Raw genomic sequence first — 12,698 nt, 5'->3', positions numbered from 1 at the left:
GTCCCTCCACCCCCATGCCGGACAGGGGAGCCCGTGGCGCCGACTCCTCCGAGCAGGAAGGGGTGGAGGGGTGGAGGGGGAGGCTGCAGAGGACACAGCATCCCCCCTCCCCAAAACCGGCTCCTTCCACGGACCTCCCAGAGAGTGTGGCAGGGGCATAGTCCTCCCTGGGGGGTGGCGCCCTCCACGTCACCCGGGACAAGGGGGAGGCATTGGTTTCTGCCCTGGCTGCCTCCTGCCCTCTGGTGGGTTTCTCCCGGTGACCAGGGGGACGCAGAGCCCTGCCTCAGGGTCACAGGCCTCCTTCCTGGGCTGAACCTGCTGTCCAGGTGCCCACCTCCTCCCCGCTGCCCCCCAACCTGGGCTCCCTGGGGGCCCCTCCCAGCCACCTCTAAGTAGTTACTCCACTAACTCCAAACCCCAGAGGAGTGAGAAGATTTTGAAAAAAATATAGACCTGGGGTATTTAGGTCAAGATGAACCATATAAACTAATCAACTTAATTTGCAAGTGACGCCTCCATCCTATGGGAAGTTAATCAAACAAAGAAATAGAAAGGGACCCCTCTTCTTCGCAGGGAAACATTTCTAAATTACTTAACTCAATGTGACGTTATTAATAAGAAGTAAAAGGTGACGTACGTGCTGAAGGAAGCAGGACCCTATTTCACTCAGGTGAGGTTCCTCTTTATTGTACTGCTTCTCAAGGTCTTTCAAGAACTTTCTTTGGAATCTGTAAATGTCTTCAATGTTTCCAAAAATGGTGGCCAGTTGTGCAACCGAGAACATTGCCGTGTGCTTGCGACACTGTCTAATGTAGCCCTACAACACAGGAAAGCAAACTCTTTTTTATGAATCTAGAATTCACAGAAATTATTTCAATCATACTGCTTTTGGGGGCCCAGAGACATGGTCTTAAGAGTGGGCTTTTTAAAAAAATATATATGTACAATTTATTTTTTAGTTTTGGCTGTTCTGGGTCTTTGCTGTACAAGCTTTTCTCTAGTTGTGGCGAGTGGGGGCTACTCTCTAGTCGTGGCGTGCAGACTTCTCATTGCAGTGGCTTCTCTTATGGCAGAGCACAGGCTCCAGGTGTGTGGGCTTCAGTAGTTGAGGTGCAGGGGCTAAGTTGCTCTGAAGCACGTGGGATCTTCCCGGCCCAGGGAATGAACCCATGTCGCCTGCATTGACAGGTGGATTCTTTACCACTGAGCCACCAGGGAAGCCCTAGAGTGAATTTTAACTAGAGAAAATTATATTAACCTAAGGGGGTCCCTGATGGGCTAATTATACTCCCACAGCTAAGATGTGCCCTATATATGTTAAAGACAAAAGGAAAAAGAAAACGTAAGTGTGGTTGGATTTATAATTCAAGAAACCACAGAAAGCTTCCATATTATACTCATGAAACAGGTGGCTTGGTTTCAAACATTAGAGCTCAGAAATTGGTCCTGCCACACTTTCTCTAAACTCCTAAAATGCCCGGGCTCCCATCCTTAACTCCACATCACAGCCAAAAAGGCCTGCCCAGCATGTCGCTGACTGTTCCCTGTCACAGTCCAGGGCCAAGGATGATTTAGCCGGGGCTCCACCGGCACCCGCTTTTTGGAGAAAAACGACACAAACCTGGATATCTCCAACCTGAGGCTGCACTGATGACAGCACCACTAATTCTCTACACCCTGGATGCACGCGGGTAGGAATGGCATTAGGGGTAGGAATGGCATTAGGATGGAAAGGCCGTGGAACACCTACAGTTGTCCCCAAGTGGGCACCGTGTAATTGCACAGACTGAACTGACTACGGCAGAACAGACCACAGGCTGGAGGGTGGCGGGTCTGGTTTACATTCCAAACCTGCTTACTCGTGGGCACCTGGGCTTCCTCATCTGCCCTCCGGGCGCATGGACCAGCCCTGAGTGCTGTGAGGTCAGCTTACCCCGGTCGAAGGGCATGGCCGTGCTCAGCAGTCATCAGCAGGGGCTGTTCCCCTAAAATGAGGCTTTGCTCCCTCAAGCGCGGGTTCCCAGGGAACAAGACACAGAAGCCAAAGGCTGGGGGTCCTTATCTGGGGGTGAAGCCAACCCCACAGAGGGAGGCGCACTTGGCCTGCTTCCTGCTGGGCTCTCTCAGCTGACCGCAAAGTGCAGGGTCCGCATTCATGGCCAGGAGGCTTGAGTGACCAGAGTGGGCACAGGACAGTCTAGCGCACCACTGTACAGAATCCACAAAAACGGGAAATACCATGGTGGCGGGGGGCGGGGGGAGACTGTTGCCAACGGGATCCCGAACAACGTAGGAAAGAGTCGGGGTGTCACCAGAGGATACTTGTGTCCCTGTCTGCATCTGGGTGAGACGGACCCCGCGGGGCTTCAGAGGGGGTCAGGAGGGTCTCAAAGGTGCGCCTCCCAGGACGGTCACTCCCTCTGACCGAGGCTCAGGGTGGCGGCACTGAACCCTGAGGACGGCGAGCCGTCCACACTGCCCGGGGTGCTGGGCGAGGTGGGGGAGGGCGGGGCTCTGGAAACACCTGAGCCGGGAGGGAGGGGCCGCGGGTAAGGGGAGGGGCCGTGGGACAGGGGAGGAGCCACGGGTAAGGGGCGGGGCCGCGGGTCAGGGGCGGGGCCTCGCAGGACAGGGGAGGAAACGCGGGTAAGGGGCGGGGCCGCGGGTAAGGTGAGGAGCCACGAGTAAGGGGAGGGGCCACGGGGCAGGGGAGGGGCCGCGGGACAGGGACAGGGACGCGCTGCACGGGCGTCGCCCAGGCCCACCTCACAGATGTCCCGTAGGTGCTTGATGTACACGCGCTCGGTGTCCATGATCTCCTGGACCACGTTGGCCCGCATCTGCTGCTTGCTCTCTGGGTGCTTGTGGCGGGCCCTACCCGTGTCCTCCTCCTGCTCTTCGCCAGGGCTGCCGCTGGAGCCCTCCGACAGCTCCTCCTGGTTGACGCGCAGCTGCGGCCACACGCGGAGAACAGTCAGTGGGGCGGCACCGGGCCTGGGTCCCCTGGTTTCCACTCCCCAGGACGGTCAGGAGGGCGGCAGGGATCCTGAGCCCGCAGGTGCCCAGCCGAGCATCGAAAACGCTGCCCAGCTGACCCCGTGGACACTGCTCCACCACCCACCCTGACCGCAGAGAGGTCTGGTTCAATGGGTGATAAGGAAAGAGCGGCCCTGGCACTGCCCCTGACCCGCCCCGCCGCTGGAAACAGGACACTCACCCGAACGAAGCTGGCTGGGAACCATGCCTCCCTGTCTGCGCTGCGGCCCCACCACCAGTCCTTGTGCGAAGCCTCCAGGACCTGGATGACGTCCCCCGCCTTGAAGCCCAGCTCCTGTTCGTCCATGGTCACGTGGTCCCACAGGGCCTCTGCGCAGACCACGCTGCCATCGCCAATCAGCTGGAATGGAGAGGTGGGCGCTCAGCACCGAGCTTGGGGACCCTGAGCCCCCCGGCCCCCAAGGATGATGCTCAAGCACCTGATGTCACAGGACACAACGGGGGAAAGAACCCGGGGGGCACCTTCACGTGCTCTTAAAGGAACCCCTGAGCCCACTCAATCCATAAATCAGTCACCCAACAAGTGAGACTGTCTGGACTGTTCACCCCCCTAGGGGGTTTCTGAGCCTCCAAATGGGCTCCCAGGGCTAGAGGGGCTGCTGCAAAGACTTCTGTAAAAAAGGGCTAACGATGCAGAGGAGCAGAAAGAAGCTCAGAGAAAGGCATGCTTCACTTCTGCTCTGTCACCCTAGTAGGTCGCTCAGCCTCTTAGTCTCCGAGAGTTTGCCAAAACGTGGGCAGTAACTAACGCTCGCTGCCCACAAGGGCTGTGAGACCTTTATAAAGGTAGGCAGGGCACTGCCTGGACCAAGAAGCCCTCTCCAGGCGTCATGACAGTCTGCTGACTGGGAGGGACAGCTTCGGTTGTCTGCAATACTTAATCACATAAATCGCCCTTGAAAATGCCTAACGGAGTTCTCCGTGTTAGAATACATTCACTAAGAAATAACCAGAGAGACAAGTAGGAGCGGATTCTGGGCCCAGACACACTGGCCACCACCGTGTGGAATGGACCCCAGTACCTCATTGATGGCCAGCTGCTCCCCACCCGGCTGCAGGTATCGGGGGTTGGCCCGACACAGGTCCTCGTAGCTGAAGTCCTCCTCGCTGCCGTTGTCATCCACTAGGGCAGACGGCTCCGCACCTCCATCGGAAGAAACTGAGAGAGAGAGAGCAACGGTGTGGTTTAAAGGATGCAGCTAATGGCAAAAATATAAGGATAAAACCTGTGAGCTCTGAGAATGCACCCTCGTGGGAAAGTTGTCATTTTTTGTCCTACCCAGAGTAAGAAACCATTAGAAAATGTCTACTGAGCTATTATAATCCAAAGATAGCAGCTGACGCGAGGAGGAGCCAGCACTTCATGTCCCAGTCAGTGGGAAGGGGACACTTCAGAGACCACTGCAGATGGGACGTGCAGGGTTATTCCCTGAGTCAGGATACTGAGCAAACAACATGTGACATACTTGGAAATTTGTGCTCCAAAGTGGATGCAAAAGATGCAGTGTTTCTAAATAAGCTTGAGGAGGAAAACAAAGTTGAAAATTTATATATATATATTTTTAAGCCCGTTGCCATGTTTCCCTGCAAGGCAGAGTGTGTGCTGTTGAATCAGGAGGTGCTGAGGGTATCCTAAGTGGAGCCAAGCAGCTGGGCTTCCTAGTCGTCCACACAGCAAAGGCCAGGGCTCACGTGTCACAATTAAGAGTTACCCAGCACCTTCTGAGGATGGGGGCAGCATTCAGGATGGACCACCTGGCCACTCCTATCTCCTTTCACGATGGTGGGCTCCTTGCCAAGGCTCATCTGTCACCAAACGTCCCTGTGAGAAGGACAGGGTCTCCTGGGAGAGGGGCCTGGCTCCTGACTGTGGACACAGGTAGCTGCACTTGGACACCAGGACCTCGAACAAAGAGGGACTGGAGAGCAAGGAGGGGCCTGGGCAGGGGAGTGATGGGTCCCTGGCACTGCAGACAGAGATCAGGTGTTAAGAGTCTGAATTCAAGCCTGCCCCTCTCCAGGCAGGGAGCCCAACCAGGCACCCCATCTCCCTGAGCTCCAATCCTTCTGTTGTAAACAGTAGTCTCTTTCTTCTTGGAGAATTAGATGAGATAATGTGTGTCAAGTCTGTAGCATCCTTGATTCTAGTTGGGACTCGCTAACAGTAGTCACTGAGGAGAGGACATCCATGTTGGTGTGCTGGGACGCACAAGAGCAACTTGGCCACAGCTTGAAGCAGGTAGGGGGTGTGGGCAGACCACCAGTTGTGGGAGGTGGGTTACTGAAACAGAAGGCACCACGGTTCTCCTTCAGACAGACGGCTGGCGGGCGGGGACGGGGTGTGATATTCAAGGACATGCAGGTCCAGGTGACGAGGGGGCAACAGAGAGGATAAAGTCTACCTGGTTCAGAAAATCCCAGGTTACTGGGAGAATTAATGGGAAAGGGAGTCAGGGGAGGAGCTGCAGTGGGGGCAGGAGGAGGAAGGCTGGCCAGACGGTGATGCCGGAGGGAGAGCCCTGATGATTCTTTCAAGGACCTACCAGCTGGAATTTCTAGTCACTTCACTCTCAGGGACAGGTCTATTTCTAAACTGAAGAAGCTGTTTTTAAAAATGAGATTTTTGAAAATTATTTGTAACTTTTTAAAAGTGAGACAGTTCCTATTCCTTACTTTGTACCAAGTCTTTTTGACCTAAGTGCATCTTACAGTCCCCAGCCCATCCCTCTGGACAGGCCACAATGCAAGCGCCCTGCAGACACCTGTCTACCCAGGGCTGGGCGCCCCCGCTCTGCACACCAGGCCCCAGCTCTCCTCCGCCCTTCCCTCCAGCCCTGCCGCTCGCTCAGGGCACACCTCCCAGGGTGCCTGCTGTGTGTGTGCATGTGTGTGTGCCGTGCGGCCACCCCTGCCCTGTGCTGTGTCACACTGCTCTGTGGTCTTTCCAGGGGTGTCTCTGGGGTTGGGGAGAGGACCTGGAGGAGGCAGACACACCTGCTCAAGGCACATGCGTCTCATATCAGACACCAGGGAGGCAACACGAGCCTGCAGCCCGTCTCTAACGGAGCCCTCGGGGAGCTGCCCGACCACAGCGCGGTGTTCACAGCTGACTAGGGAGGGGGGACCACGCCACCCCAGTCTGTCGGAGCCCCTTGTCCTTCTCCCCTCGTGATCTTAACTGCCTTCAGGATCTTAAAGCCCCTTCTAAGTCGATGGCCCCCTGTGCGCCTGTACTATGGTTCACACGTATTTCAGGGAGTGGGGTTTCTCCAGTGTCTGGATGGGAGGGGCAGGGGCAGATTCTGATGCTCTGTCTGCACAGAGCAGAGTTCCTGTCACCCCACACTCCTGCTTTTGTGAGGGTTTCCCTTCTGAGGTCAGAACTTCTTGAGGGAACAGGCGGGGTCTATTCTTGTACCCCAGCACCCAGTGTAACCCCTGGCGTGCAGAAGGCACTCAATAAATGAACGGCAGACTGCTGGTGAGGGAACTCAGGCTCCCAGGAGTTTAACCCCTCCTCTGGGGGCACAAGGGTCGGTGGAGGCGGGGTATATACCCAGGTCTTCCTGCCTACCATCCCCACCACCCTCTCCAGCCACACCCTATGCGGCTCCAAGGCTGACTTCTGAAAACACGGTTCCCTTGTGTGCACGAGAACCCCAGAGCAGCGACCAACTGCCTCAGTGCAGATTCCTCTGCAGGGAACCTCCATTCCCTTCCAGTTAAATGCCCCCCTCCCCCGCAGAGCCCACCCCGCTGGGCAGGCCTCCCCAAGCCTGCCCGCTCACCAGTGTCGCCTTCTCACCGAGGCCTGTGTGTCACCTGCAGACCCAGGTTCACACGGGGCCTTTTCTGGAAGTTATTATGTGTCACTCTTTCTTGTCTGGTTTTCAGCGGTGACTTTATTTAGGGCTGTTTTGCATGATGTGGACCTACTACTGACTCTCAAAATGCACTTCCGCAAAATGAGGACAGATTAATACATTCTAATAATGAAAGAGGAACCTTAATTAATTAGCTTCCTTCTTTCCTTCCTTTAGTGGTAAAATACACGTAGAATGGGCCATCCCGGCCATGTGTAAGTGTACACTTCAGCAGCGTTGACTATGTTCCGTGGTTGTGCGACCAACCCCAGAACTTTCTCATCTTGCAAAACTGACACTCTGGCCCCACTGAAGACTGACACCCCCGTTTCCTGGCAACGAGCCTTCCACCTTGTTTCTGGGCTCTGAACACTTTACACTCTTCACTGAGTGGAGTCCCACAGTGATTTTGTAGCGGATTTGTTCCCTTCAGCACAATGTCCTCAAGGTTCACCCATGTAGTTGCCTGTATCCGATTTCCTTCCACTGCACCTGATACCGAGCTTTCTTCATCCATCCAAACGCCCAGGTGCATTTGGGGCGCTCCCACCTCTTGAACATGGCTGTGCGAACACCTCCTCCAAGTCCTGCTCTGGATTCTCCTGGATGTGTGTCCAGAGGTGGGATGACCAGGTCGTGTGGAAATTCTACTTAGCTTTCTGAGGTCCCTGCACGCTGTTCCCCACAGTGGCCATGCTGCTCTATGTCCCACCAGGAGCACTTGGGCTTCCAAGTCTCCAGGTCCTCGCCAGCAGCATCATTTCTTTTGTTGAATAAGTTATTCTTGTTCAGTTGCTCAGTCATGTCCAACCGTCTGCGACCCCACAGACTGCAGCACGCCAGGTTTCCCTGTCTTCACCATCTCCCTGAGTTTGCTCAAACTTGTGTCCATTGAGTCGATGATGCCATCTTAACCATCTCATCCTCTGTCATCCCCTTCTCCTCCTGTCTTCAATTTTTCCCAGCATCAGGGTCTTTCCAGAGAGTCTGCTCTCTGCATCAGGTGACCAAAGCATTGGAGCTTCAGCTTCAGCGTCAGTCCTTCCAATGAAAGTTCAGGGTTGTTGAATAAGTAGGTGTGCGAAAGCTATGTTTGAAAAGGATCTTGTGAATGGTGAGCAAAGACTGTTGCAAACTGAAACGGAAACCTCGACCCCTAAGACAGAGGAATCTGAGAGGGGACATGCTCGCTCCTCTGTCCACTGCGCCCTCACAGCTGCAGCCACGCCCAGAGGGGACGTCCTTCGGGTCTAAAAGACCTGCACACTCATGATGGCACACACACCTGCAGGGACAACTCTGGGACAGTGCAGCAATTGTGTGCAAACACTCTACACGTGTGTAATGTGAACTAACCGTGCTTGCTTAATCATCATGTCAACGTCCCCTGGAAAGGCACGCATCCTAGGACTCTAGGGGCTGTGCCAGGCGGACCACCTCTCCCCTCACCTGCCCATCCCTCACACAGTCTCATCCTAAGATTCAGACCTGAATTCTTGCCTCCCCCAGGCTCTGCTTGCTTCCTGCATGCACCAATCTGAGGAAACCCCATCCACCCTTTCAGCCCTGGCCCAGCTCAGCTTCAGGAACATCCAGGAGAGAACACTGTGGCCCAAGTGGACGTGCCTTCATAGTCAGGACTGCTGCAAACTTGGTAGAGACCATGTGAGCTTATAAACAAACGCCAGCAAAGAGCAGTGTCCACTCCCCTCGGGAGGGTGACAACTTCTGTCTGGACCTAGATTTCATGTCTGTGAGGAACAAAACCTGGCAACGGGCCCTCCAGGCGAGTTTTCAGGACAGGACATGTCAATACCACCACTGATGGAGAACCTTGGACTGTAATACGCACCAAGGACAAGGCCCTCCCACAGGACCCCAAGTCCCCCTCACAGCACACAGGCCCCCAGTCCCTGTCCCAGGGGGAGTTTTTCCCATCTGGCCTAATTTTGCAGATTTAAGGGCTTTTGCTCAGAGTGACAGAATTTCAAAAGCACAAGAGCTTGCTGGGGTCCCAGCCAGGCCCTGGCCCGAGCTTCCCTGAGACTGCCTTTCTCTTACCTGTCACACGGGGTTGGGGAGGGCAGGTGACAGGCGAGAGGAAGGTAACAGCTGACACAGTGGGAGTCATAACTGGGCACCTGCCATGCGGGCCACACAGGTGTGGACACTCAGCATTCCCACTAAAACACAGGTCACTTCAGGAAAATTCCTGCACTTGGAATAATCCATTAAAAATACACATTTAAGGAAACCTGCTGACCCCTCAGGCTTCCTTGGGTTGGAGATACACTGTTCTCATTTCCCATCTTTCCCATCTGAAGAGCAAAACAGCAAACCTGGGCGGGTGGACAGGTAGCCTGCGCTCAGAGCCCAGGGTGGACTTGACAGGGTGCTGTTGCTGCAGGGGGCTGGACCACCGGCCACGTCCCTGCACCCAGGGCGGCCCCTGAGCCATGAGATGCCAGACAGGGTGCAAGCATGGACACAGGGGGCCTCGATGTCAGAACCACCCTCCCCCTGACCTCAGGGCCACTCCCCCTCAGTGGTCCCCAAACACCCAGGGTCCATGGCTTCCCATCCTGGGCTTGGGGTGGGGGTGAGGGTGGGGAAGGTTCAGAAAAACAGACTCTGGCTCTGGCCCAGAGAGCCAGGTCCTCCAGGGGGCGGGGGCAGGGGGAGGAGCAGGAGGGGGTGTTTGCCAAGAATCTCTTTCCAGAGCTCTCTTTCCAAGCGATTCTGACGCCTGGCTGCATTCTAGAACCATGGGCGCCCAAGCTCGACTTCCTCAACCCCAGTGCAGGGACCTGCCCTGGGAGGCGTGCTGTGAGACTCGTCTCCACAGCAAGACAAGCTGGAGGGCAGTGGGTTTGGATCTGGCTGCTTCAATGCCTCGGCTTCAGCCACTGTGTGCCAGCGAGTGTTCCTTGCTTTCAGCAAAAAAGGACACGGTCCTTCAGTCCACGCTGACCACTCCACCTGGAGCGACGCCCCACCCAGAAAGCCCATAAGCTCCCCCTCCTCCTTCCGGGCACCGAGCTCTCACTCCCTGGTGAGGGGTGAGGTTGGGATTTCGTGCTCCTGCCTACATTCCCCACTGCCCCGCCGCCACTGGCCAAGCCCCAGGTGGCAGGAACAGTCTCTGCCTCTCACGTCCTAGAAGCCTATTAGATTTACTCACTTTAAAATGCTCACCGTATTTACACCGTCCTTATATTTCAGCAGCTTCACTGTAACACCCTCTTGAGCTGTTCTGAGTCTCTCATATCCACCCCTCCTGCCCCAGCGCTGACCTCGAGGGACCAGGAAGCCCGTGCTGGTCAGTGTCAGCTCACACCTAGTTACAGGAGACACCCTTCATGTTCAGGGCTCAACCTGACACCATCAGGATGGTCCCCTTATGCCTCACCTAGACTTTCAAACCATTCCACACACAGGGCAGTGCTCTGTGAGTCTTCTAAACACGTCGATGACAATACAGTCAAAAAGGGCAGTTGACTTGGACGCGCTGCCCTCCACTGATAACCCTTCATGATGCCCATGGGTCTCCTGGAAATGCCCCTCCCAGGACAGAACTTCACGTCTGGATTAGACTTGGGGCCTTGCTACCCTTGATGCCCGAGCAGTGACAAGGGTCACACCAAGATAGAGCTTCATTTATACCAAAGTCCCCAGAACCTCCCCATTTATACCAGTCCCCCCTCAGAACTGACTCCTTAGAAAAGACTCTGATGAGTTAGGAGTTGGTGATGGACAGGGAAGCCTGGTGTGCTGCAGTCCATGGGGTTGCAAAGAGTCAGACACGACTAAGTGGCTGAACTGAACTGATACCAAACCCCCAGGTGGCCTGTTCCTATAAAGGTTTGTTTAGAAAGCTTTGGCTCAAACCACGTGTGAGTACTTTTACTTCTCAATTTAAAGGCAAGCCATGCCCTGTGCATCCTCCATGCTCTGTACCCCGTGGAGGGGCCCTCAGAGTCCTGAGATGGGCAGGCTGGGGTTGGGCTTCTGTGCTCTTGGGGGCCCAGAGGCGGGACAGTCTCAGCCCCCGGTGCAGGCCTGGGTTTAGGCCCTGGGTTCTCCCCTGGGCTGATCCCTTAGCATCTGTCCCCCCTCAGCAAGCTGCTACTACTCCTCCAGCTCAGCTCTGATGGTGGCTGCCCGGGCCTCTGCCCGCGCCCCGCTCCTCCACTGGGCGCCCCGGCAGCTCGTGCCCACTGCACCCCTCTCGGCTCCTGGCAGTGCCTCACAGGCGGGCTGCACCACCCTGGGAAGGAACCCGGCTACTTTCACCACATCCCCGGGATAAACTCCATGTGTACCAGGCCCCACACTGGAAGCGTCCTGGAACCATAACTGTCTGTCAACACAAGAGCAAACTATGGCTCCAAGAGGTGAAGGAACTGCTCCCCAGTCCTGGGGCTGGAATTCAAGTCCTGGTCTGTCTGGCTCCAAAGCAAGCCTGCTGGGCACCTGCCCGGGGCCTCGGCCTCGCTGACCACAGCCACAGGGCAGGACTGCTGACCACCCACCCTCCCCACCTGCTCCTGCCAGATCTTTTTCTGGAGGGCCGCCAGGCTGTCCCTCAGGGTCCCCTGCCCACTCAGGGCTCTCATCTGAGACAGAATCCCCCCAGTAAGCAAGCTCTCCACTTGATTCTCCGCTGTTGCATCTGCGGTCGTTTCCATCACGTTTACACACATACACATTTAGCACAGCGGGTACATGAGAGACAGTGCTGGGAACACACAGAACCATCAGGAACAGAGATGACCCCAGCAGAGCCCGCGCCTTCCTTCTCTTGGCAGCCAGGCTCAAAGGCAGGCAGGGCTGGAGGGCACTTGGGGAGGGAGGGCGCAGACCCCTCGCAGGAGGCCTGGCCGGCTGTGCCTCCCAGAGTATCGGGCTCAGTACAGGCGCTGAACCCGGCTTCTCTTGGCCTCCATACACACACGTGGGAGGGAGGACCGGGCCCTGTGCCCGCCCGGGGTGGAGGAATGCGGGGGGCGGGCTCCATCGGCCGGCTGCCCTGGGGTAAACACAGGCGCACCCCCAGCCCAGGAGGCCGGCAGGCAGCCAGCTGTCCTCCACGTAGGACCTGGGGTCACCAGCCACTCAGTGACAGGCACAGCCACTCGGCAGGCAGGCCTGAGCCCTGAACGCAGAAACCACTGAGCCACTTGTGTTTTTTTTATTCTGAATTTGCGTCAGTGAAGCCCTCACCGCACCCCTTTCTGTGCTCAGCCAGCACAGGGAGCCAGTCAAAACAGGGAAGGCCAGCAAGAAGCACAGAGTACTCAGTGCACTGCGGGGAGGCCCACGCTGCCCTCCAGCTCTCACCTGTAATTCCCATTCATTCCAGGGTGAGCGACTGGAATTCATTTAAGACAAAAACTGAGACGGGACTCTTTTCTTTTTTAAGCATCCCATTGCATGATGTGCAGCAGTCAGCCACAATGCTTTCCATGAAGCATTTACTCCTTTAAAAGAATACATGGGTTCCAGGTGATAACCTCCCAGTGGGAGAGAACCACCCTTCTAGTTCACCTAGGAACTAGTCTAGTGCCAACACTCGCAAAAACACTGAAAAGCAAAGATGGAATACAGCCCCAAATAATAACCAAGTCCTGGGTAGTAACACTTTTTGGAAACAGTTGACTATTTTTCCAAAATCAATTCATACTGTTAAACCTCACACACCCCAGATTAGCAAGGAACACAGTTATGGACCCCAACAACAATCCCCTGAATAAACAAGTTTCATGTAACAGAAGC

At 55.7% G+C, this 12,698-nt stretch overlaps 1 protein-coding gene across 6 annotated transcripts in view; it reads right to left on the bottom strand.

Annotated features, from left to right (window-relative positions):
• SPATA13 (spermatogenesis associated 13) overlaps positions 1-12,698 on the bottom strand; it is a 233,084-nt gene that overhangs the window by 11,970 nt on the left and 208,416 nt on the right. For all 6 annotated transcript variants that reach the window (XM_027557566.1, XM_027557569.1, XM_027557568.1 and 3 more), the window contains 4 exons: positions 4,083-4,219; positions 3,221-3,400; positions 2,769-2,954; positions 641-820 (listed from right to left, as the gene is read on the bottom strand). In XM_027557566.1, the coding sequence (XP_027413367.1) occupies positions 641-820; positions 2,769-2,954; positions 3,221-3,400; positions 4,083-4,219 (683 nt within the window). The remainder of the gene's footprint in view (positions 1-640; positions 821-2,768; positions 2,955-3,220; positions 3,401-4,082; positions 4,220-12,698) is intronic.

This window comes from Bos indicus x Bos taurus, chromosome 12 (assembly GCF_003369695.1).
Source record: "Bos indicus x Bos taurus breed Angus x Brahman F1 hybrid chromosome 12, Bos_hybrid_MaternalHap_v2.0, whole genome shotgun sequence".
In the NCBI taxonomy this organism is placed as follows: Eukaryota; Metazoa; Chordata; class Mammalia; order Artiodactyla; family Bovidae; genus Bos; species Bos indicus x Bos taurus.
Note: the sequence above shows the minus strand (reverse complement) of the source record. Positions and strands in the feature narration are given on the sequence as shown.